The following is a 26,117-nucleotide window of genomic DNA, read 5'->3' as shown; positions in this document are numbered from 1 at the left end:
CTGCGATTTCATCTCATAAAGCGTAGCATCCTCTGGAGTTAACTGAAGTGCTTCATCCCACTTGTGAATAGCCTCTCGGTACCTGTAGTTAAAACAAGTATTACAGTCTCACCGTATTTAAAGATATTAGATATTTCTGTTTATATCCTGACATTGTCCTAAATAAAGTGCCATTGCATCTCATTAGTATTAATGATTTTTCTAACCACTTCCCTACAAGACATGCTGAACTGTTTTCAGGAACTGGCTATTTGTTCTTCTATCCAAATGGATGCTGGATGCTAAGTACTACTATACAACTGGCCTCAAGGGAATTTACAAGTCAATATAGGAAACCTATGGCAAAGCAATGACTTAAAACTAGAAATCTTGAACTGAGTCCTCATTGTCAAAATCATCCTTAGTCAGGCATAAAAAAATACAATCTTAACCCAACATGCCTTGCTACAGTCATCATTTAAAATTTCTTTTCAGCTGAAAAAAAGGCTGAAACACAGGAGTTGCCCTCCTGCATTTCTGTACTGTAAGGTACTAAAGACATCCGAGTAACTTCGGTATATAAATATAAGAAGGAAGTTGAAAGTAAACAGCTATACTGAAATCACTCTTTTGGAAGGTATACAGTAGCTTCATAATATGTTGCCCTTCCCTAGATAACTGAAGAAAACCAAGAAGAGTTGACCAAACCCAATAAAAAGTAGGTCTTTGTCTTGAACAAAGAGGTAAAACTTGGACAAACGCATACTAGGGTTTTGAATCATATTGAAGAACTGTAACAACATAGTAAGACACAGTTACAGGGGTGCAGTCTTTCAGCCCTACAGGTGGCCTCAGATTAACGAGTCTGTGGGGTGCCACAAGTTCTCTGAATCTGTTTCAAAATCCACCTCTGTTACGGAACTGCATAGGAAGTTCCACAGAAACACGCACTGCAATTTTAATCCAGTATAGATAAAACAGATACACGTACTGCAATTTTAATATCGTACAGATAAAACTAAAGTAGTTTTCACACGCACTTCGTATGGAAACAGTTTTTATCTTCCCCTACTCCCCATTTTCTTTCCCTTCCCCATTTTTCAGTCCTCCAGCTTGTATTACGCCTCCAGGTTTTCCAAAGCAGTCACATGAAGACTTCAGAAGGTTCTGAACCAACTGGCAATAGAAAAGATTGGAAAAGCAATGCAACTGAGGTCAAACTCTCATTATGATTCAGGTATTATTAGTTTGTAAAAGACACTGATAAGTATGTTTAGCACTCAAACATCAAAGGATGTTCCAATAAATTTTCACATTTCCTCAAAGTTTAGCCACCAGACCTGCATTTGTCATGTCAGTTCATTCCCCATGGGCAGGTGTTCACACTAAAGGAAACCACCACATTTTCTACATATGTCAGTAGAAGCCTTAAGCTGTCATTTAGTCAGCAAGAACTACTTTTTGACTAGAAGATTATAGTTTTGTTCAAGACCTAGCACAGACATAGCACAATAAAATCCAACATGAGTAAGGGAAGTCCTCAGCTCAGTTAGGTGGTGTCCTGGCCATGCAGTGAGGTGCAATATTGTGAGTGTAGCAAAAAAGTTTAAAAACAGAGGATTTTGGAAAACGGAGCAAACACAGTAACGACATCAGTAACCAGAAAAGAAGGAACAACACTGGCATTCTGGAAATAGAAAGATGTAAGATAAAAGTTGCATTTCAAGAATCTCCATTTTTACTTCTGTGGAGGGGACATCACTGCTCAAAGTGTCAATCTGAACGGGATAAAAATGCATAGCAAGAACATGTTACCTCTGAAGGGAGTACCAAATATTCCCCCAAATCCTTTGGCGTTTGCTGCCAATTTGTCAACAGTCTGCCAACAGAATAAAGATGGGCACGGGAAAAGAGGTTGTCCATTCACAGAAATGCTGTGCTATATGTGTTCTGTGTATGAACACTAAGTTACTCAACTCCACCTGTGAGCCTCAGAAAGCATGATCCAAGAGAAGTGACGACAGAATGCCGGAATCGCTTCTGAGGACTGAGAACACAACAGAAAAGGGCTTGAAGAAAGAAGATTTGTCCGCAGGTAAATACCAAACCACCTGCTCAAAAGACTGATTGCTGAGTACCAGTTTACAGTGTGGACATATCCATGCCGCTGTGAAAGATCAATCTTTGCAGTGCATATACGTCTTAAAAAGAAAGTCTGATAAAACATGACTGTTCTATTCTTTTACAAATTCTCAGGAAAAAAGATGTTTCCATTGTTGTTCCAGGAAAAACTAAGGATACTCTTCTTATTAAAAGAAACTGAGCCATGTTGCTTGCTGTAATAATGCAAACTTAGAAAAAAATTCCTTTCTATAAAGACAGTCTTTTAATCGAAGAATTTTCTACCTCATTCTTTTGAAGGAAAAGATTATATACTGTATTAAATATCTGAAAAAGTAACCTGGGGATGTAAGATACAGTTGTAAAGTCAGTGTTCCAGTAAATGTTTTATGAAAACCATAAACCTTGGCTGAAGTAAGAAGCGAGCTAACATAGGGGTAGTGTCGTAAAATCAATGATTAAAAAATATTTCATTTTACTATCTCTAAGTATCTTTTTAAGCTGAACTGTACAGGACCTTTATCATTATAAGGAGGGAGAAGTAATTTTGAAAAGGAAAATAAATATGGTATCTGCTTTGGGTTTAATTAACAGAAACTTAATGAGCATTCCATTTGCTATTCCCATTTCTTAACAAGTAAATAAGCTCACACACAGTTGAGTGACTAGCCAGTAACAAGCACATATGCATCACCTGAGCTGCAAAAACTAACACATAGCTGGCAAAAGTCAAGTAACAAATTTTAGCTTAATGCTGTTCCACTGAGGTCTACCTGAACTTCCTCCTATATGCCTGATATGGAAAGAGAGCACTCGTGTTCAGAACACATCCTATGGCACAGTTGATGCACAGTAACATGCATTTGAATCTTACAGCCCTTCAGAAAAAGGGATATGAAACCTAGCACTTCAAAAATTAAAATAACTTGTATTAAAAAAAAAAAACACCTCAGAAACAAGAATGAGACTCAAAAATTGCAGACCCATCCACTGGTGATGCTATAAACCTTCTTCAGAAACCTCTGGCAATCATTAAAGTGGAGATTAATCCCAAGCAACAGTTGGCTGGGGGCCTACTGACTGGAAAGCCACTTTGCAGATTAAAGACCTGGGGGTCTGGGAGACAAGAAGTTGAGTACGAGCCAGCAACGCGCCCTTCCGGCAAAGAAGCTGAACAGCATCCTAGGCTGCCGTAGCATCACCAGCAGACAGAAAGGTGATCTACCTCAGCTCTGGTGAGACCACTTCTGGAGAGCTGGATCCAGTTCTGGGCTGTCCAGTATGACAGAGACATGGACATACTGGAGTGAGTCCAGCAATGGGCCACAAAGAAGATTAATGGCTTTGAGCATCTGTCATATAAGGAGAGGCTGAGCGAGATGGGACTATGCAGCCTGGAGAAAGGAAGACTCGAGGGGGATCTTATCACAGTGTAAAAATACCCGATTTGGAAGGGGGACAGGGAGTAAGGAGGACGGAACCAGACTATTCTCAGTCATGCCCAGTGACAAGACAAGAAGCAATAGGCATAAACTGAAGCACAGGAAATTCTGTTTAAACATATATCCATTGCTGGAGATACCCAAAACCCAACTGGACAATGTCCTGAGCAACTTGCTCTAGTTGACCTTGCTTTGAGCAGGAGTTGGAGTAGAAAATCTCCTAGGGTTCCTTAGGATTACTTGATACTAAGACATCAGCAACCTCACTGATACATGATTTAAGATGAAATATGATTATCTCTTGGCTAAATTTTAAGCAAAATATAATCTTACAACAAATAGACCCATTAATTTTTAGAATCTGGGATTACTATAAAAACTTACCTAATGTAGCAGTAAAGAAGTCACAGAATATTGATAATGGGCATTATCTTGATTTTACAGAGTATCAAATTAATATTTCCAGCAAAAGTAAAACCCTAATCTATATATACATTGTAACTAAGCATGTAAACTCCAGTAATACAAAGCATTTTTAGGAAAAGACTATCATATTTTGAAGTATTGATTTACTATTTATGTAAGTATAGAGATACAGTATACCTAATTTTACCTACCCACAGTGATTTCAGTAAAATAGTACACCTCACTACAAAAAATTATACAATTATAACCAGAACTTAATTATCATCTTCTCTTCTTTATTGCAATGCCATAAAAAAGAATAAATTGTTGAGAACTGGATAAATCTGGGATGGCTTCAGTGTAGAAGATTTGATGGATCTTGCTAATTTTTATTTAACAGCATATGAAATTCCATAGCTCCCCTAAAGCACTAAAACTGCTCTCTTCAGACATGCTATTGACCATCTGGGAGCTATACAGACTTGGCACATTTTACTATAGCTTGCTGAACTTTTGAAACAAACATCTCATGCTTACACTTCACTTTTTCACCACCATTTCTGGGAAAACAAGTTCTCTTAAACAAATTCATTTTTCCATAAAAAATATTTAATTTGAGGCTTCTGGGTAAAAAAAATACCAAACCCTGTTCAAGTTTTTGAATCATAGATATGTATATATATACACACATATATATATAAAATGCTAAAAACCATCACTGCAGATCATGCAGGATCTAGAGTCCTGGAGCTTTACTCCAACAGGCTTGCCACAGCTTCAGAAAGAGATTGACCGAGGGCAGGCTCAGGGTGACAGTGGAAATATCTGAGGATATGCTGAAGAGATAAGATGGTATCAAATTCAGACAAAATGACACAGGCCTGCAGGAGAGAGGCAGATCACAGGAGTACAGTGTCAGGAGAAGGGATGAGGAAATGTAACTCCTGGGAATTCTGAGAGACTTGGAGGGACACTCCTACAATCTGATGTGACAGGAGGGTAAGTAAAAACATGGTTAGCCAGAGCTAAGGAAGGGAAGAGGAAAACAGCATTTTAAAAAGAGTATGGCTAATTGTCAAATACTCGTGTCATATCATAGAGGATGAAGTGAATGGCCTGTGCCACCAGAAACACCAGCTAGAACAATTTTAATCTAGTGTAGGGTCAAATTCAGACTTTGGTGGAGAAAGCTAGAGAAAAAGACGACTAGTCAGTAATTACACAGAGTACATAAAAAGGAAAGAGAAAAGAAAAACAAAGCAGAAGTTGATTACAGGAACAGACTTCCCTTTTTAAGCTGGGAGATGATGCAGGGCTGGACTGTGGGAGAAAAGATTCAAAGAACAGGTGAAGGAGGAAACCAAAAAGAATAAAGGAGAATGAACGTACATGGCTTTTTCGTGTTTAATAGCTTCAGAGTCCTGCAACCCAGCTAGGTTTTTATAGTAAAACACCTCCTCTGCTGGGAGTGGGGAGGGAGGTGTATGGCACTTTTTAGAAGCATCTAGAGAAGAACAGTGTGCAGAATTGGTGAAAGGAAATTGTTTGCTTAAGTGCGCACAGAAAATCCTTGTCCATAGTTAGTGCCATACAGCACGTATAACCTCACGGGTAACCTTCACAACATTGGTAGGTTTTTAAACACATGAAGTACAACAGTAAATGTTCTTCTGAAGTCTTAGCAACTCTACAATTTTTTCTTAATTGCAGACAATTCTGACACTATTGATGAATCATCATTACTGCAGCTCAAAAGCATAGCTATTTTGTGGTAAATAAAGTGTCATACATTACTTCTGATTATGGAGTGAGACAGTTAAAACCCAGTGCTTTACTATCTACTAAAACTTCCAATAAAACATTTTAATTTAACAGGCTGATTCAGGTATGGCCACACTAATGACCACAGGTAAAGAGGTGCAGGACAATCCTTCAGTGGCACCTGACCATATACGTGTTCTTGCCCCACAGTAAAGGAGAGATAAACACAGACTCACTGTAACTGCCCTTTGCGTAGGTAAACTATACTGAATTTAACATGCGGTAAAACAGCATGCACATAGCTAATGAACATAATTTCAAAGCATAAGTATTCATCAGAGTTACTATTCTTGCACATATTAGACCCATCAATATCAGACCCGTCCATTGACACCTGGACACTAGTAATGCATATAGTGAAAATAAGTTGGATTTGTACAGCAGAATCTTTTCCTACACAGCAAATACAAAGTTCTGTTACAAGTAAGTTAGTTGAATATACCACAAAATTAAGTAGCTACACAAATATTTCGGAGAGACTTATCTCACTTCAGAACTTCCACAGAGGATCAGATGGGAAACACCATTTCATCACACACCAAAAGCAATTACCATCTATCATCATGCTAAACTACAAGATCAAGTTTTCAACTAATTTTTATTTCAGCCACACATGTAAATATGGACACTTTTTATCATTGCATCTATTAGGCAAATACAGTTTTGAAACTACCTTTGTCAAAGAAAAGGTATGAAATCCTACACTGGAGAAAGATGATCTCGAAGCGAAAGCCACAAAATCAGGATTCTGGTACTGCCTTTGACAGCGACATCCTCTCTCATGTGGGATTTAGTTTCCTCACATACAATATTGTCCTGGTTTCGGCTGGGATAGAGTTAAATTTCTTCCTAGTGCTGTGTTTTGGATTTAGTATGAGAAGAATGTTGATAATACACTCATGTTTTCTGTTATTGCTAAGTTCCCTGCTAGTCAAGGACATTCAGCTCAAGGAAAAAAAAACAAACCCAAAACAAAACAAGTGTTGGGAGGGAGCACAGCCAGGACAGCTAGCCCAGCTGGCCAACGTGGTATTCCATACCATGTGACATCATGCTCAGTATATGAATGGTAGGCACGTTCCAGGAAGTACCGATCGCTACTTGGTTATTGGTCAGCATGGGTGGTGAGCAACTGCATTGTGCATCACTCATTTTGTATATTCTATCATTATCATTTTCCCTTTTCTGTTGTATTAAACTGTCTTTATCTGAACCCATGAGTTTTTCTCACTCTTACCCTTCCGATTCTCTCCCCATTCCACTGGGGGGAGTGAACGAGCAGCTGCGTGGTATTTAGCTGCCTTCACAATTATTTTATTGAGACCCAGGAATGGGATATACTGCAGTAAATAATTTTAACAACAAATGACAGAGGAGTTAATGCAACAGAGTATTAGATAACTGGGGAGTGAACAGTGCGTACACTTGACAGTCTGCCATAAGATGACTTTCACAAATACATTTTATATTGAATTGTGAGCTGAGGGCCCTGCTGCCTCTGACTTATTTTATACCCTTCTTTACAATCTGGTGAGTCACTGATTCATGGTCCACCCCACTCAGATTCTGCACTTATCTGTAAGGAGACAAGAAAATTTGCAACACAAATACAACATCTCCAGCTGCTAATGAATTCTTTTGCTGCTAACTGAACGACCACTTTCGTTCCTGTGCCTTGTACACTGGTGCTATCAGTGTGCACGATTTCAGGGCTTTGTCCTCAAGGAGGCCGTTGGAAAGTGTGTATGTGCATATGCTTGTGTTTACTCTTCAAACATGAAATAATTACTTCAGCTCTGACTAATATAGAATTATACAGCTGACTGACAAGCACTGGTTGAAGCAAGACCAAAGCACATATTTTTCTTTTAAAAAAATCTTCATATCCAGGAAAAACCCAAACAAGTTGCAAGCTACTAAACAAAACCTTGGTTAAACATGCCAATCATATGCAAAATTCTAGAAAGTGGGTGCTCTATAGTTTTGTTTCTGGCCTTGCTGCAGAATCTCCCTGGACCTGGCACTGCTACTTCATATTTTTTCCCTGAAAATATGGACTTGATATAAAACTTATATGATATAACACAGAGGAATTTACTTACCTGCAATAAGATTACATCATGAAGACTGTCAGAAGCTCAGAGAAATACACTGCTATCACTGCTTATCTTTGCAAATGATCCTACAAAAACACTCATAAGAGTCAAAATAACTGTAATTTTATTTGAGGAGTTCAGGCTAATTTTAATTATCTGTGGTAGTATTGAGAACTTTGTTGTGTAACTTTTAAGAGAGAATGGTTAATAGCACGAGTTCTCTCTACAAGCTGTTAACTTAGACACCAGGATTTTAATCAGAGTGGAGGAACAGAATTGGAAGAATTCATTATGCTTCCTTCAATTAAGTGGTGGTTTTGCTGTTTTAGTTTTGTCATGAAAACCACAAGACCCTACTGTCTCTGACTGCATACCTGATTAACTAAAGAAATATTAACAGATAAACTGCAGTGAGAAATATTTAGATTTTTACCATGTAAAAGTTAAAAACTACAGTGTGGATAAATGTTTGTCCTTAAGGAGGATTCAAAAGAAATAAGCTATTTCTACCTGTCTTCTATTAACATGAAACTGTCCAGTAATTACAAAACAAAACATAAAGAGGTGTGTAAAAATACACGAAGAAAGATCTTAATTCACCAGACAGTGCATAATATTTGAGAACTTCTTTACAGACAGGCAAACCTTCTACCAGTGTTTCTCCAGTATCTACAGTTGAAAGTTACATAACACACCTGTTCGTCTTAAATACATAGTAAAACAATCATTTTTCTATTTAAAAAGGCAGAGTTAACAACAGAGTAGTTGATACAGAGGAAATAATGGTTATATTCACATATACTGTAAGTCATATTAGAGTGCTTAAGAACAGAAATTGTCAAGACCTTCCACACCACTGAGAAATACTCTCACACAAGAGAACATTTAGTATGTCATACAACTATGGTGTTCATTTAAGAGCATTAAAAAGAATATGAAGTATATACATATAGCTGAAAAAAAAAAATTCCATTTCCAAATGCTTTCATGTTCAATATTAGTGTCAGATAAGACAGCAACTGGTAAAAAAGAAAACACCTAAGCAATACTGTACAGGGTATAGAAGCTGCTTTGCAATCATGTATAAACACATGGAGTACTTTGTTAAATCCCAGCCTTGTAATTTAACATAACATAATTAAAATCGGGTATTGACTGCCATTTTATGGGTGAGAGCTCTGTAGGAAGCCAAAATAAACTGTGACAAATAGGAGGAGAACTGAAGTTTACACATCGAAATTCAAATCAAGAACAGGAATACAAGTTTTATTACTCCTAAACCTGCCATTTCATTATTTAAGCAGTAAGAGCAGATGACAGTAACCTTACAAGCTTTTATCGTTTCAGTAAAATCAATTCACTATTTTAGTATCCTAAACAAAAGATGCAAATTAATATAAATCAAGTATCAGATATTGCAATAATTATAATAATAGTTTAAGTATCCACAGAGAAGTAATATATTTTTACTGCTGAAATGAAGTTTTAAATACAAAGCTTTAGTTCCTCAAGATAGTTTCAACAGTAGTTCCTCTGAAAGCAGCAGGAAGAGAAATGTAGAAGAAAAACTGTTATGCTGCATTTGAAGCAATTTTGAGGTCACATTCTGGTCTTGAGAATTATTCGTTCAGATAGAACAAATATCTTTGTTCTATCTGTACTTTAGAAACACAGTGGTAAAGCTAGAATGATGGGTACCATCTGTTTTCTTCTTAGTTGAGTAGCAATTTAATCCTTTTAACCTTTTAATTATTTGTCCACAGATAGCTGACAGCTCTGTCTCTCTTACCTCCTGTTATGATCCTACTGGTTCTCAGAAATCAGTCATAGAAACTAGGGCAAAAAGTCAAAAGCTGTCAACAGCACCAAAAAAAGCACCAAAAAAAGTTTCTGGGATTTAGATACCAGTACTTCTCCATCTAGCTCGAAATGACTTATTGCCGAAATATGATGCTCAAGGGTAGGGTATTAACAGGGCAAAACATTTTGGGAGAGATCATACACAAAAAGCAATAGTCAGCTCACATTCTATTCTGAGCAGTTCCATTTCATCTAGTTGACATGTTCTTGCTATCTGCACTAAATAATGTGATTCCCCTTCATTTTCTTTCCTTCTATTACTTCTGGCCTCTTTACAATGTTTGCTGATGTCAACATCACAGAGTAACAATGACAGAAGTTATACAAAAATAGAGAGAAGCAAACATGTCATTCTCTATGGCATTTTGAGACTTAAAGGGAAATTTTAATTTATTTTTCATGAAAGTACCAATAAATTGAGTAGGCAGGTACCCTATAAACCTCCCCACACAGCTGAAATGATTAGAAAGTATCGATGTAAAACTACTATAAAGTACCAATGCAAATACTAGTCAGCAAAAACCATCAACTCTTCTGAAATAAGTGAAATATAGATGTGTAATAAACAGTATGATCTACCTACAAGGACATAATATATGCATATACAGATTGTATAGAGACTGGATGTCACCATCCAGAACTAAAGGAATGTATCAGACACTTCTAAATCCCAAGATGACTAACATGCAAATCATACACATAAAAGTGGCAAGAAGAGTGGGAACTCTCACTACCGGCACTGCAGAGACAAGGAGTGGTGAGCCTCAGTGTCACCAGGCAAAAACGTTCTGTAAAGGGACAGATGAGGCAAGCTCAAGTTTGTGCTCCAATTTCCATGACAGAGCTAGTCAGTCACTTACAATGCTGTTATGTTTCTACTGATAAGCTACCTTACAAGAACCGATAGATTCAGACTGATGATTTTTGTTGGCAGTGTGATTTTGCATACACATAATACTGCCTATTGAAAGAGAGTAACAGCAAGAACTGTTTGAACTACCTCCTTCAATTTTTCGCATAACACAGCATGAGATGTAAAATAAAACATTAAAGATTCAACAGAAAATTAATATTTCAGATGGTTTTATCTACATTAATTACTGGATAGGAATACTTAAGCCGTTTAATCCACAGTATCCTACTCTTCTGAACCCTAACTTCTAAAATGAATTCTTCCTCTTCCTCTTATTTTATGATTCAAATCCTATGCTCTACCTACCAAAGAACATCTACAAAGAATATTTTGAGTTCTGGAAGGACTCCCTTTCCATTAAACTACCCATAGATTTACAACAGACTTTCAGAAAAGTAAACAGGACAACAGACACTAGTTTGTTGCAATAATGCACATTACTGTAATGCATCTGTGAACTGGCAGATCCCTTCTTCTGGAGAAAAAAAAAAAGGAAAAAAAAATCAAAGCTTGATAGCTTCAGTGTTGCATCTGGAGAAAGGACCCATGCCTCAATTAATTATAAAAATATGCCCTTTCACATATATTCCTTACTACCTTCTCTCTTTAAACACTAAGTTGATCCCACTGATTAGATAAACATACTTAAGTCTGACTTGCAAAAGCCGTATTATCTCTCTACAAATCCTTTTCCTGGATTTAATGAAAGCTACTACCCACAAACTCTAGGACCGTCAATGAATTTTCTTCAGACTGCAGAATATACGCACCTTGGTGGGTTTTCTCCAGTTTTGTTCAATATTTAAAATTTCTCTCTCTCAATCTCAATTTATTATCAGAATGTGATGATCAAAACTAAATAACTTGGGCACCCTCACAATCAGTTAAAATATATTCAAAAACTATAAATTAACTACAAATTAGCCAGGAAAAAAAGCTAGGTTAAAGATTCCTCCCATACTTACGCAATGCTCCATGTAAAGTTGTTTATATCAGTAATTTACATAAAACTTCCTTAGGTTTTATGACAGCAATTTATTCTGTAAATTAATTAGGGAATTTTAATATTTATAATTCTAATTTTATTATTCATGTCTTCCACTCTGTATGTCAACAACACTTCTAAAATTTTTTCCAGTATTGCTTGGAATTCCTTTCTTACTCTGAATCCCACAGAAGAAACCAGCTGCTGAAATAAATAATTTCTGAAACCTCGTTCATTCAATTCCGCCCACAATACAGAAGTATTGGAATTCTGCCACATTTTTGAAAGGCAAATACAAATGTCATAATATAAAGTTGTAGAGTCCTTCTAAGTGAGTTTTCAAAAGTCATTCTGCACTCCCCTCCTCTCAGTCTACTTTCTTGCCCCTGCATTGCACCAGTATAAAAAACTTTTGCTTCTTAAACCAAGTCAACAGTCTAATCCAGGTTATAACCTGTCCAAACATTAGGGTTTTTTAACACACCAAATAGCTCCCCAGTGTAATTCTCCATTTGGCTACAGGAACACAAAGAAGAAAGCTTTATTTAGGCAGCAATGACACCGCCATATTGTAATGGTTTCACATGATAGCTAAACTTTAGCATCTCAAGTATATGTTTGGATGTTGGAGAAGTTCACAGTCCTTACTTTACTAAACACAACAAATGTTGTGACAGTTATGAAACTGAATGCATTATAAAAAAAATGGCATCTTTAGTAAATAGCTTCCTACCACCTTCATACTGAGAGCTCTACAAACAGATTTTTCAATTTGGCAGACACAGAAAAATGGTCTAGCAAGGGCTGACTGAAAACAAACTTATTTTCTATATTGGAAAATTATTTCAATCTCAACATGTGATCCTACCCCTCAGAATGCTTTATACAAACCTTTTCTTTACTAAGTCCCTATTTAAGTCCTTTTTGAAGTCTCAGTAAACATTAATCAAATTCAGATCAGAAATGCTCTTTGAAGACTGAAAGTTGAAACACTTCACTGAACTACAATTCTATTTTAGAACATGCAATACTTCAAATAATATGTCCACGAAAATAAGTTATGTGTGAGCAATACCAGGGAAAGTTAACCTTCTGACAAACAGAAGAGTTTCACTGACAGACTAGATTAAAGATAATTAAAAACATCTATGTCAACATCCAAATCCACTGAGGGCGAATTTATCATCATCACAAGAGCCAATTGCCAGGAAGAGAAAAGCTTTTATTAAAGCTTCCAGACAAATACAACTTCCTACAGAGAAGCCTAGGCTGCAGAACTCCTTTCAGTAAGTTTATGCTATTTAACAGGTGTCTTCCATTTACAACAGTAAAATAGGCTTGTGGAGCCAGCTGAATATAAGCCATTATTCATCACCAACATCTCTTATCCAAAGAACCTAGTTTAAAAAAAACCCTACAACTATGAACTGCATTTTGTCTTAACTGTCATTTCTTAATTTCTGCAGAAGACAAAAAGCTTAAACCACGGTCTACTACATTAGATTTCTATCACCAGCTGACTGGTCAAAGACAAAACAAATGATTTTTTTTAAGATCTGCCATTTGGCTGCTAGAGCCAGTAAAACTCCAGAGACTAGCATGAAAACGTGTCCAATACACACTAAGAATGGCAGCCTGTAAAAAATTATCTGTTTGAACGGGCTTCAAAAAAGTAAACTTCAGTTCTCATGAAAACAAAATGTCTATGATTGTTTTTCAGGAAGTAAGAAAGAGGGGAGGGATATATTATCTCTGTTACTATATGGTATTAGTGTAGTGGGCAGGGCACCATCCAGAGGTAGAGAAGTATAGTCCTTTGTCTAACACCTTTGACTTACGGTATTTAAACATTTAAACATATTAGAAAATTGAGCATGATATTATAAATACCATGATTCTTCTCTGGAGATTCGGATGGATGCACTGGTCACCCAAATTACTGTAGTAAGAATAATGTACAACATCTATCTCCTATTTCATATGTCACACAGTTTACCAAAAGTACTTGGCAACGTATGTTAACAATTCTGTCGTGTTACGACTCTCTCTGCACCTACCCCCCGTACAAAAAGCGTACTTCAGTTATGTACTGCTAAAATTAGAGAAAACAACTGTTCTGCATATAACACATTAGCACAGTCCCTTATGAGCTAAGTAAGAGTAATTTGTTCAAGGTCCAGTGATAAAGTGAGAGAAGAATCAGACTCATTCTGAAGGAGATGAACATTTAAAAACTGCAAAAACTGAAATGTCTGGCTTGCAAAGTGAAAATACATTCACAAACATCAACTTTTGTAAGTGCAATACAGTAACAATAACACACAGGCAACAACTAGACAACAATACCACATAAATGAAAGAACTTGTCTCCACTTCCCTTCCTGTTTGGCCACTTATTCTAATACCCGTTTTCCTGCCTATTTTGGCAAAAGCATCTGTGTTTCAGATCAGGGCCAGCAACCAGAAAGACGCTATTTTTCAGCTAGGCTTCTTCTCCAGTCCAGTGACAAACCAGTAGTCCGAGTTGGCTCCCCCCCAGGGTAAAACAAAAAAAAGGGACCATTGCAAAGGGGTGGAAATGAGAGGTTAAGTGATGAATTGGGTCACATTGACTCTGACTGAAGTCAGCTTAACCAGTGATGGAACTGCAACCTTTGACTAGATACTTGACTTGTAAACAACCAAAGCTAGGTAGCATGTATACCAGCCCTTGCTTTCAATTAACTCAGCCCTGATATAATTTAACAATTGTCTACTAAATGACTAAATAGTTAACTCCCATGTAAATAAGTGGACAGGACAAAAAGCAGTAGAGAAAGTCAAGATCCACAATAAATTAATTTTTTATTAATTTGATCACCACATGTTAGTGTACAAGACCCTCCAAGTAATTTTTCTTGTGGTAGTATATTATGTTGTGAAGTCAAGTCTTAAACAATTAGCAGTCTTATAACATCAAATATGGCAACGAAGAAAAAAGAGAATGTACCACTCTTGATTTTCCCCACCCGTTATTTGAACTAACCCTTCAAAAGACTTGACTGAACAAGACATCGTTCCTGAAGAGTTTTTATTCTGAGTCTTTACTGCCAAGCATCCTTTCCAGTTTAACGATACTTTCATGATATGCCATAAGATGTGGAGGACGCCATTTAGGGAACTAGAAAACAAGTTGATATACATATAGAAACCAAGATCTTTGTAACAAAACACATTGCCATATCCTACTTCTTTAGAAAACTCCTGAAACAGATGCTGATGGGCAATTATGATTCAGTACATTTTAATTTTAGAAGATATGAAAAACAGGTACACATCATGTTCAATGAGGATCATGCAAGGGATACTGAATTACTGTTTCAAAATTAAATTCCATGAACCATAAAGGGAGTTAAAAAAAAAAAAAGGAGTGGAGGGAAGTATTATCTGTGTAAGCAACAATAACTTGGCTTTGTTTAAGAGCAACTGGACAAAGGTATTAAATTAGGAAACCGCTTTATTTTTTTCCCTGCAGCATCCCCTATGAAGAGAAATAATATTATGAAAAAATAATTTCTAAATGAAAAGGCTTTATTATTCAAGTAAAAGCAACTAGATGTATTTAACAGTAGATCTAGACAACAAAACAAAACCACAAAACTAACTTTAAAAAAATTAAACACGATCATATTTTACAGTATCCAAGTCATAATATATAATGTCATTAATATAAGGAATCCTGGACACTGTGACAGCAGTACTTCAGTAGGGCAACTCTTGCCAGTGTCTGTCAAGCAAAGGATGTGGAAAAGGCCCCAGGTTGTATTTCTCTGTAAAAACTGCTTAGATTATGAATGTAAATTACTACATTTTGCTAAGTTGTATTATATTATGTATATAAATAATAGAATTCTCTACATTTAAGAGCTGCATTATTAGAATGCCTAACTGATGTTATGGGCAAAATCTCTTAGCTCAAGTCAGAAACATGTTTTTTAACTTTCTAGATGGTTTAACTTTTGCATTAAAGTATTTACATGAATCTCTAGCCGCCGTCTACCAGTACAGACCTGCTAGCAGAAATTGGTTTCTGAAGGATGGCAATAGTGCTGGTTTTTCTGCCACTGTGCCTACTATTTTAAAAGATAGTCCCTGTCCCAGGCACTTTGTAACAGTAATATCCAGCAAGAGAAAAAGAATGAAGGCAGTTTCAGAGATCAACTCTGAAAACAAGCACGCCAACTGTCAGAGAAACTTGCAGTGGAGTGCTTCATCCCAACACAACACTCTGAAGAAATGAAAATGTACCAGGTGCACTCTGCTGTACACACTTACAATCCCTCATATGCAGCAAAAGGTTGTAAGCGTTACTGAGGAAAAATATCTCATCAAAGGCTGCATGGCACACACACATCAGATTCAAAACAAAATCACACTGTCAAAAGAAAAAAGTTGAAAGAGGTAAAAAGAGTAATTAACTCTACTTGTGTATAAATTACAAGGCTAGAAATATGTCAGCACATGTGCTTTCACATATTTTTTGAATTAATTTTTAAAGCACAGCTATGATGAGTGATAAAAATTAAATGTAAAATATTGTCATAAATAAGAAAAATAAAAATAGTAGTAACAATATTTATATTTTGTATTATTTATTTACAGTCCATTATGTTATGTAGTTCCTTATAGGTCTTTAAGTAGTACTACAGAGTTATTCTGGGATTAGATGCAAATATTCTATTTGGTCATAAACCAAAGTTGTCTCAAAAAAGTGCTAGGAATTAAACAGAAGCAACAGAAGCAGTAGCAATGTAAAAATTGAGAAACTATCAATTCCTGCCCTACTTATTAGTAAAAAGAAAATCCTTTTTTTTTTTAAACAAAATGTAAAAATTAGAGGCAAGTATTCATTATTTTCCAGTAACTTCACATGCATTAAAAGGATAGAAGAAAGTAATTGTCAGGCATGACTCCTCCATATAGAGATATTAACATACACATAAAAATTAATATATACTGATGAAACTTTTACTTAAGAACCAATTTTTTTCATGCTTCTTCAATTCCAGTAACATACTCTACATATTTAAATCTAATAGTTTTTTAAGTAAACAGACACATTTTCAAAGAGTTCATTTAAAAAAACACTACATAGCACATGTCCAGTGAATACAACAGCTTTTCACTTATGAAGTTCTGCAAATTATATTCCATGCATAGAAGGAATAGAACCTCTAAACTTAAATCCAAAGAGAGATAACACACAAATTATCCTTCATCTCCGAACAGTTAGGGCTGATTCATCCCACCTAAGTTTAGGTACCTAACCTCCAGCATTTATAGAAAGTCAGTCACCCTGCAGCCTGGCAGGCTGCATCTGCACCAGCACGCTCACAGCGCCAGGGAACGCTCCCAGGCACTGGCACCTGAGCTGCCTTACTCTCAGTTTTACAGCGTGGTCCTTGGTATGGCTGTGGCCAGCCGGCACCCTCCCAGACAGGTTGTCCATGGCCACCCTGTTCAGGAAGGCAAAAGCACCACAAGACGGTCCTGCTACATGTATAATGTAACTATACAGTTAACTGAGCAACAGGAACCTCCAAATTGCAATTTAAGCTCTTAAGTGAGCTGAATTATGTCAATACCTCTCTCTCCCTACATTGTGAAGAAACCTTGAACAAATATAGATTCGTATCTTGGCTTACTCCACTAAATGCCTAAAGTTATATAGGATGATATATAGGCATCAATTAAATTGTGTTTTCTACTTAAAGAAAATATAAATAAATGTATGCTTCCACAGTCTACAGTTGTTCCATGAATATTCCTTTCTGCTTCTATTAACAAAAACACACCTACATAAACATGCACACATTCAAATACAGACGGATACGACAATGTCACAATTCAGTATCCTCAAGTAACAATAATTCTAACAAAAAGATACTCTCAAAATTATTCAAACTGTGTACAGTTTAAATAATGTACAATTCTTGCACACACACTCAGAAAAATCTGCACTAAATTAGTAACAATTTCAAAACTGAACTCCTGCTTTGCCAAATAATAACCAGTTATTGGAAAATAATGTTTGCCGGAACAAAAGGAAAACAGCTAAATTAAAGATAAATTGCAATTTAAACAAAAGGAACTACTTAAAACAAACATTCTGCAACTTACTCCTCAGTGAGAGAAGACAACTAGACGCATCACCAGGAAGCAGCAACTCTATCAGTAAGTGAGGAAAAACAATAAAGCTACCAATAAAAATTAACTTAAAAACAAACTTTAACGTGTTACTTCACATCGCAGTTTACAGGAGGGTGTTAAACACTGTAAAACACTCTCTGCACCTTTTTTTTTTTCTTTAATTCTGTAGAAAAGTTATGAGGCCTGTAAAAAAACCCATATATTCCGACTAATAAAAGAGAAGCTGCAATATGTGCTTTTCCCAAAAAATGGAGGTAAGAAGTCCATACTTGGTCAGTCTTTTCCGTTTCAGCTCATGTGTTCTGCACTCAAAAGTTACAGTTTACACCCCTTTAGTCTCATTTTAGTATCATGTGTAAGACATTCTCAAGGAAGCTGACAGCAAGGAAGTTTATATATACACACAATAGACAGTAAACACCGAAAAACATTAAAAAGTGATCAGGTATTTTGACTAGAAGGCATAACCATTTTAATCTAGCCCCTATTTGTACTATACAATTCTACTTACAGTGATAAGCCTACCTATTTTCTCTGCATTTTTGCATGATTGACCTTAGAAAACACACAACCTAGTCAAAGCTAATAATTACCGAGATTAAAAATTTTCATTTTATTTGGAGAACATTGGTATTGGTCACTCGCTCTAAAAGAGGTAAGCACTATATGGAATAGCTAATTATACCTGGCATGCAAATTACATCCAGGACTGATACTGAACAGTTATTTTCAGCCTACAAAGAATAGTAGGAGTGAGTACTTACTACATTCTCCTAATTTCATCATAAGCATTTTCCAGTGATTTCCCCTACACTTAATTACAAAATCCAACTCTGTAAGGTTTTCAGATCACTCTTATGGAAGAGTCAACATTCCCAATGCAATGTATCAGCAGCCTAACAGAATTTTAGACTTATTCTAGGAGCCAGAAATAAAAGCTAAATTTGTAGACTCCCAGGTTATCTAATGAATCAACCCTTTTAATTTTCTAACTTTTAAAATACATCTTTGCTTTAAATAAGGTCTGTTAGCGGACAGCGATGGTAAAAAGGCGGAGCAAAGACTGCTGATTTTTTTGCATCTCTCTCTGTACCCAAAGCATTCCATCAAAGATATATGGACTAGTGAAACACAATGACAAACAAATTAAAGAAACAGAAAGAAGTTTCCCACCCACTGAGAAACGTTCCATACCAACAATACGTACAGTCAAATTCAAGTCTGAGGAACTACCTTCTGTCTTCTAAATGCATCTATAGTTTTAATGGGATATAATTACAGAATGGCCAAGATTGGAATGAAACTCTGGAGATCATCTAGTCCAAACACCCTGCTCAAAGCAGGGTCAGCTCAGATTATTGTCCTGTCGGATTCTGAGTATCAACAAGGATGGAAATCTGTTATCCTCTGGTCAATCTGTTATCTATTAGCTTGGCCAAGTATGATTTCCCCTTTGCTAATCGATGCCAGCTATTCCCAATAACCTTCTTGTACTTCTGTGTTTCAAAATGGTTTCCAGAATTATTTGCTCCATCTCCTTCCCAGGGACGGATTTGAGGTTGATGGGCCTGTAAGTCCCTGAATCCTCCTTCTTACCCTTCATGAAGGTAAGAAGTGACGTTTGCTTTCTAGCAGTCCTCAGGAACCACCCACGGTTGTCATGACCTTTCAAATGCAGTCGAAGAGTCTTTGCGATGACACGAACCAGCTCCTTCAGCACTCATAGATGCACCCCTACAGGTCCCGTGAACTTGTATATGTCAGGTTTGTCTAAACATTTCATAGTCTGATCCTCCTCCACCAAGGGTAAGTCTTCCTTGCTCCAGACTTCCCCTCTGGTCTCATGGGCCTGGGGTTCCTGAAGGCAAGTCTTACCAATAAAGTCCAAGGCAAAGAAGACATTGAGTACCTCAGCCTCTTCTGCATCCTTTGTCACTAGATTCTTCACCCCATTCAGCAGAGGACCGACATTTTTCCCAGTCTTCCTTTTGCTGCCAATACACCTGTAGAAGCTCTTATTGTTGCCCTTCACATCCCTCACGAGATTCAACTTCAGGTGGGCTTTGGCTTTCCTAATCCCATTCCTGCATACTCAGACAGGGTTTCTATGGTGTTCCTGGATCACATAACCCTGCTCCCACCTCTTGTACATTTCCATTTCATGTTTGGACTTTGTCAGGAGGTCCATGTACATCCACACAGGACTCCTATCACCTTTTCTTGACTTCCTCCTCACCAGGATGAACCGTTCTTGAGCTTGAAGGAGATAACTTGAAAAAAATGCAACCAGCTCTCCTGGACCCCTCTTCTAAAATACCCCACTTCTCCTAGGCTACTCCATAAGTCAGCCTATTAAACTGCTGAAATGTTTCCGCCGAAGATAGCTGTTGGATCTCCTGGGAAAGCTCTTTATTAACACTATATTATATAAGTAACATCAGTTTTATTGACTGAAAATTGAAAGGCAATTTCGACACAATGATCTTTGCCCTTTGCCACGTTAGTTGCATCAAAATGAATTATCAGGATAACCTGAAAGCAATTTTATTACTTTAGCATTTTCGTAACTCATTAGTAATCAAGTCCTTATCATAATCTAAACCTGAAAGACACGGATAAATTGAACAAATACAAATGTTGTAAGAACATGACAGAAAGGCTTTCCAACTTTATTTAAATAGGTATTATTCTTCTGCTCTGTCTGCCAAATATATTATTTTTTTGATAACACTTAACTTACCACTACACCAAACACACTTTTTAAAGGAGTGTGCCTTATCACCTGACACTGACACCTTACAATGTCTAGTGAGAAAGACAAACTCAATTACAACTCATATTGCTACGGAATCACAAACTACACATGTTGAAGTGATGCTGGCATATTAGCACCAGAGGAAAAAAGTCTCAACTGCTAAAATGCGGAATAAGTAGCACTTCCAATTTCTTTTTTAAAACAGATCAAAAAACTAAGTTAAGTAATTCTCAAAGATTAATTCCTCTAGAAAAGTAAACAGTTTCATGAAATTTGACCTATTATCTGGTCTGCTCATAGCACTTTGGCATGTCCTTATTTAATTTGCTGCTGCAAAAGCTAAAGGAAAGAAAGAGTAAAACCTAATTTCACGCGACAAAGTGACATCACGCGACAAAGTGACATCACGCGACAAAGTGACATCACGCGACAAAGTGACATCACGCGACAAAGTGACATCACGCGACAAAGTGACATCACGCGACAAAGTGACAACAAATATTTAACATAGGTGAATCTCTATAAGCTCAGCTAAAACATAAGAGTGTTCCAGCTGAAAACATGACCTTCCCATACCAGTACCAGCTTTAGAGAGAGATTTTTTTAGTGCAATATGGAATAATAAATAAATATCATCAGAAGAGAGCAGTATTAACTTTTATTTAGCAAAATTGAAAAATTAAATGCAAATCAATAAGAATTTAAACCCAATAGCGTCTATTTGCAATAGAAAATGAAGTATTTAGATGAGCATTTTTTGCGCATCTTCAGGGTACGTTCAGAAGAACTCTATCTCCACCTACTGGACCAGCTACAAAAACGTGTGTAGTTTGAAAACGGCACAGGGGGATTGCAAAGCCATCTATATGAATATGCAACTCAATTATATTGAAGATACTAGTCTGACAGAAGTTTTTCTTCTCCTTGCTGTTACCTCTCTACATGCAATTTGTTTGAGGACATTATACTTCATTGTTTAACCTCACCTAAATCTGTTCTTAAGCTTGTGTCCACAGCCAAAGTCTACCCACCTACCAGACAACATACACTGTAATTGCAAATTGCTGTGTTCAAAATACTGAGGCTGAGCACATGAACTTTTATCCTTTCAGATTGTGCTGGATTTAAAACAGTATAGAACTATCAACACAAGAAATCTAACCTAGATTATGGTTGTTGTTTTGGGGTTTTTTGTTTGGTTTTTTGTTCTGTGCTGTTGTTTTTTTTTTTTTTTTTTTAATTCCAGGGTATGTGGGCACATCCATACTGGTGTCTCAAGTTGGATAAAATGTGAGCATTATAAGCATTCATATAAGCAAAAACAATTTCTCATCTGGAATATTCTCAATTCTTTCCACCAACAGACAATATTCTGTTTCCCAAAAGACTGTGTATATGTTTGTACAAGTTTGTTTAATTGCTCCTTTCCACACAACAAAAGCGCACACAAATGTGCCACTTGTTCCACATACCTGCCTTTCCTTTCTGTTCTGACAGTGAGATCACTCATTCACAAGTCATCTTCGTAACTGCCTACTGATCAAGTCTCTAGGTCAGAATTTCCTAAGCCATGTCTTCCACAGTAACAGACCCACTGGGATAATCAACTTAGTTCAACACCTGTTTCTGTTAGTCTCTCCATCTTTCTTCCCATCCCACAAAAAGAGTAAAATATGGATCAGAAACTGTTATCTTCAGCACCATTTTTCTTCTGTGTGTGTCTCAGTCTCAGCTTAACAGTTCATCCACACATATTACAGCAGGTACAAATACTCCTCAAGCAGCTCCCACAAAAGCTGAAAACCCATAGAGGGCTGCCACCTCCAAAAGAATTCACCCATGCCGCTCCTGGGTTTGCCACTGGGCAAAGAAAGCAGGCTGTACAAATTCCAACCCCCAAGAAGCCCATTCATTATTCCTTCCCCCCAAGAAGTACTGAGACTCACTTTACAAGCACAAGTCAATCAGATCTCACTCATCCACAGAAACAGACTTACTGCATACACAGAGACTAACAAAACCATAGTGGGGGTGTAACACTATCACAGCCTTCCCTTACCAGAAAAATAAGCTAATGGACTAACCAAGCATAAAGGTGGTAATCACTATTCTAGCTAAGTAATAGTGGATCCGCTTATAAAATTCATCTTTCATCATATTAATTTTGCCATGCACTTTACCTCAGTCTCTTTTACATAAGAAGTGAAGTTTAATTTATTACTTTCCGTTCTTTCCTTCATTTAGCCTCTTTCTTCTTCCCAAGTCTGTTTTCTTTCAGGATCCCCTTCTTCTCTCCACTCCACAAGTAACACCAACTAAGATACCACCTTAGTTACCCTCTAGTGCTCAGTCTTCGCTTTTCTTCTGAGTTTCTTCAGTGGAAGAGATACCATCCTTTCAACTAAATGCTACACAATCCAGCTCAAATCTTTCTTTAACTGTTATTATGCTTTGATATTTCAAGAAACAACCTACATTAAGTATTTAATTATTTACATGAGTCTGCTTATGTTATACAAATGTATGTTCAAGAAATAGACCATGTAAGTCTGAAACACAATTACAGCAACCACTTTCCACCAGAGAGAATAAACATTCTTTTCAATCTGCTTCCTCAAGTTCCCTGTAACGGTATGTCAACTATTCCACCTGTTTAAGTAGCAAAAGCCTCCCACTGTGAGTTTAGCCTCTAATCTAAGTGAAATCTTTTTTTTTTAAGAGAAAGATCCGTCTGAAAGTTATGTGCCCTGACAGCACCATACTACCATAATTGCCCAAACTGTACAGAGTGTGCTAGAATAATTGATGGAAACTATAATTTCAAGTTAGAACTTCTGTTAAGCCTCAGATATAAGAGTGTTAACACAAAAGAGTGTGGTAAGCTGCATTTTAATTTCTTGTTACTTGTTTCTCACACTTGTTATAAGCCATTCAGTGTTTCTCAGTATCTCTCTAAGCACTTCTGATGAGATGTAGTTCTCACTAAATTAACAAAAAACCCTTTTGTTGCTACTTACGGATGGGTTAAGCTTTTGTATTGTTTTCTAACTGACAGATAACAGAAAAAGACCAACTTAAGATATTAAAAGCACCAAAAATCACCTGCTGCTCAAAATAAACATGCAGCAGTCTGTATCTCCCTGTCCTAAACCACATATACAACAGATTATTTGCTGCTGTTCAGGAGTTTTATTGCACCATACATAATACACAAAAACAAAAAAATCAAAAAAAGAACACCAAAATCCACAGAAAAAAGATATACAATATCCAAAGCAAAATACAAGGAAGGCAAAGGTAGAACAGAAGATAAGACAGAAATAAAAATCAATCTCTGTTTAATATACGTCAATACAGTAAATACTAGTGATTACCATATGTGGAATGAAAACATTTAGAAATACTTCTGTTTTCTCAAGCTTAAAACCGCAATCTCTATATCCTGAAAAGGACAGAATAGACCTACCTGTCTTAAACCACTGTATGATTTATTTCCAGTGTTAAAAACAAAGATGTTAATAGACTCCTAATTTGTGTATTCTGTGTTTTCAGCTATTAATATTAATGTAACCAACTTACGCAGCTACTGCATTAAAGATATTGGTACAATGGCAGTATTTAGCTTAGTCTGGTTTAAATTTAAAAGTCACCTTTAAAAGGCTTCAAAATTTTATTCAGGAATTACACAACTCAGCAACACAAAAGGATGTACAGAAGTGAATCACTGCCCCCCAAACAATGTCACCATTCAAGTGAACAGCAAAAAGAGGAATCCGTATTTAAATATTTGAACACAAGCCTTTTCTCAAAGAAATTTATTTATTTATTATTTTTAAAATCAGACCAGACCACACACACAGTGTGTTTATTATCATATATAAACTTGCCTGCTTTAAACTTCTACATTGTTCTTTCCTCCATGTTGCCCAGGGAACCCTTTTTTAGGATGAAATTCCTAACACAAAAAGTTTACCAAAACAGGAGCGCATACTGACTTATTATGGAATTGTTTCTACCAGGAAAATGATGTTATATCTGGTCTGAGACAATGAATGAAGCAGAGATGCTCATATAAGTAAAGTCAGGAGACAGATTTAGATGTCAAGCATTCTGCAGATTGTAAGGGGACTATTCTCGGAACTGTTTTGTACCCCTCCAGAGAAGACCTAGCCAAATTACGTAGTTAATATGTAATTTATAGTCCCTCCTTCCCTCCTCTAACCCTCCCCTACTCCAAAGGTTCTTTCTGCGTGAAGCATAATAGGACAATGGAACCACCTTTGCCGTGTCATTCCAAAATTGCTGAAGTCTCAAGACTCAGTACTGCTATCAGAAGATGTTCAGAGCAGCTACATAAACCTGACTTTCCAAAAGCATCAGACAGATTAACAGTCCATTAGCTGCTCTGCAGTATTTGCCTAGGCACTGTACACATGCAAATAAGCTTACTCTTAACAGGAGAGAAAGCTACCAGAGTAGCTAAAGCATTACTGACAGTATGGCTTATCTCACTGTATCTTATCTACCCTTTCAGCTTCCAGATCCAATCCGTTTCTCATCTCCCTCCTTCTATCATTTGTTATATGAACATACAAAAATGAGACGGAATAGACTTCACTTCACAGCTGCCAACACCACCAAAGGTAACAACTTACTTAGTCCCAGACAGTAAAGGCAGAAGGAAAGAAATGATCAGTTTTTCAAATATGAAAAACGTGAATGTAGCTGCTAGCAAATTACCCAGTGTTTAGAGAAGGGACTAAAATACCATTTAGCACTCATCCAGTCAAACAAAAAGTGTAAGATAACATTAGTACCTCCTATTTTCAGCCAAACTTGCACCTTCATCCTTCAGCTGTTTACTTTTCTTCACACAGTCTTCCAAGAGAATTTCCTTTCTTCTCTTAGTTGCATGCACCCAGTTAGCATCATCATCATCGGCCAGATCCTTGTCATCTGCAGCTTCTGCTTCAAATTGCTGAGAAGTAGCTTTTGAGACTTTCTCACCAATCTTTCTCTTCCACCCAAAAGAAGCCATTTGGAGAACTAGAGAAAAACGTATTTTCAGTAGTTAGGTAATTTAGCTTTTAAATACATAGAAGAAAAAATACAGTTTGCCCACCTCGATTCCAAAACAATAATATGTAACAGGCTGCCACTCCTCCACACAAATTCTGCCCATCGGCTTCACCAGAGATGTCAATCAGGCAGCTATAATTCTGAGCCCAGCTGGAAGATGTTCTCTCGCAGGAGGAGAAGAAAGAGAGAAGAAAAAAAAAAAAAAAAAAAAAAAAAACAAAAAAAAGCCAGAGCTCTGACACACTGGAAAGCATTACAGCGTTGAAGCCACACACCAGAAACCAGGCAAAAGGAGAAAGGAAACGGCTCGGTCCCAGCTGAGCGACGCACCACAGGCACGGCCACTGCCCCGGACGGCTACGAGCTGCCACGGCCATGCAGACCTCCCGCTGCACAGCCCTAAACGCCTGCGGGGAAGCTTCCCGGCACGGCCGCTCCTCAGCCAGCGAGGCACCACCGGGACGGGCATCTC

General features: G+C 37.0%; 1 protein-coding gene across 1 annotated transcript; it reads right to left on the bottom strand.

The window, feature by feature from the left end:
- LOC104078203 (tetratricopeptide repeat protein 33-like) lies at nucleotides 1–25,604 on the bottom strand (the record flags this gene model as incomplete). The annotated part of the gene is made up of 2 exons (XM_009579745.1): nucleotides 25,384–25,604; nucleotides 1–82 (listed from the first exon to the last, which is right to left on the bottom strand). Coding segments are annotated over exons 1-2 (303 nt in total), but the record flags the coding sequence as incomplete, so codon positions are not given.
- Nucleotides 25,605–26,117: the final 513 nt, after the last annotated feature.

This window comes from Fulmarus glacialis, unplaced genomic scaffold (genome assembly GCF_000690835.1).
Source record: "Fulmarus glacialis isolate BGI_N327 unplaced genomic scaffold, ASM69083v1 scaffold16286, whole genome shotgun sequence".
Classification (NCBI taxonomy): Eukaryota; Metazoa; Chordata; class Aves; order Procellariiformes; family Procellariidae; genus Fulmarus; species Fulmarus glacialis.
This window is presented reverse-complemented; position numbering and strand designations above follow the sequence as displayed.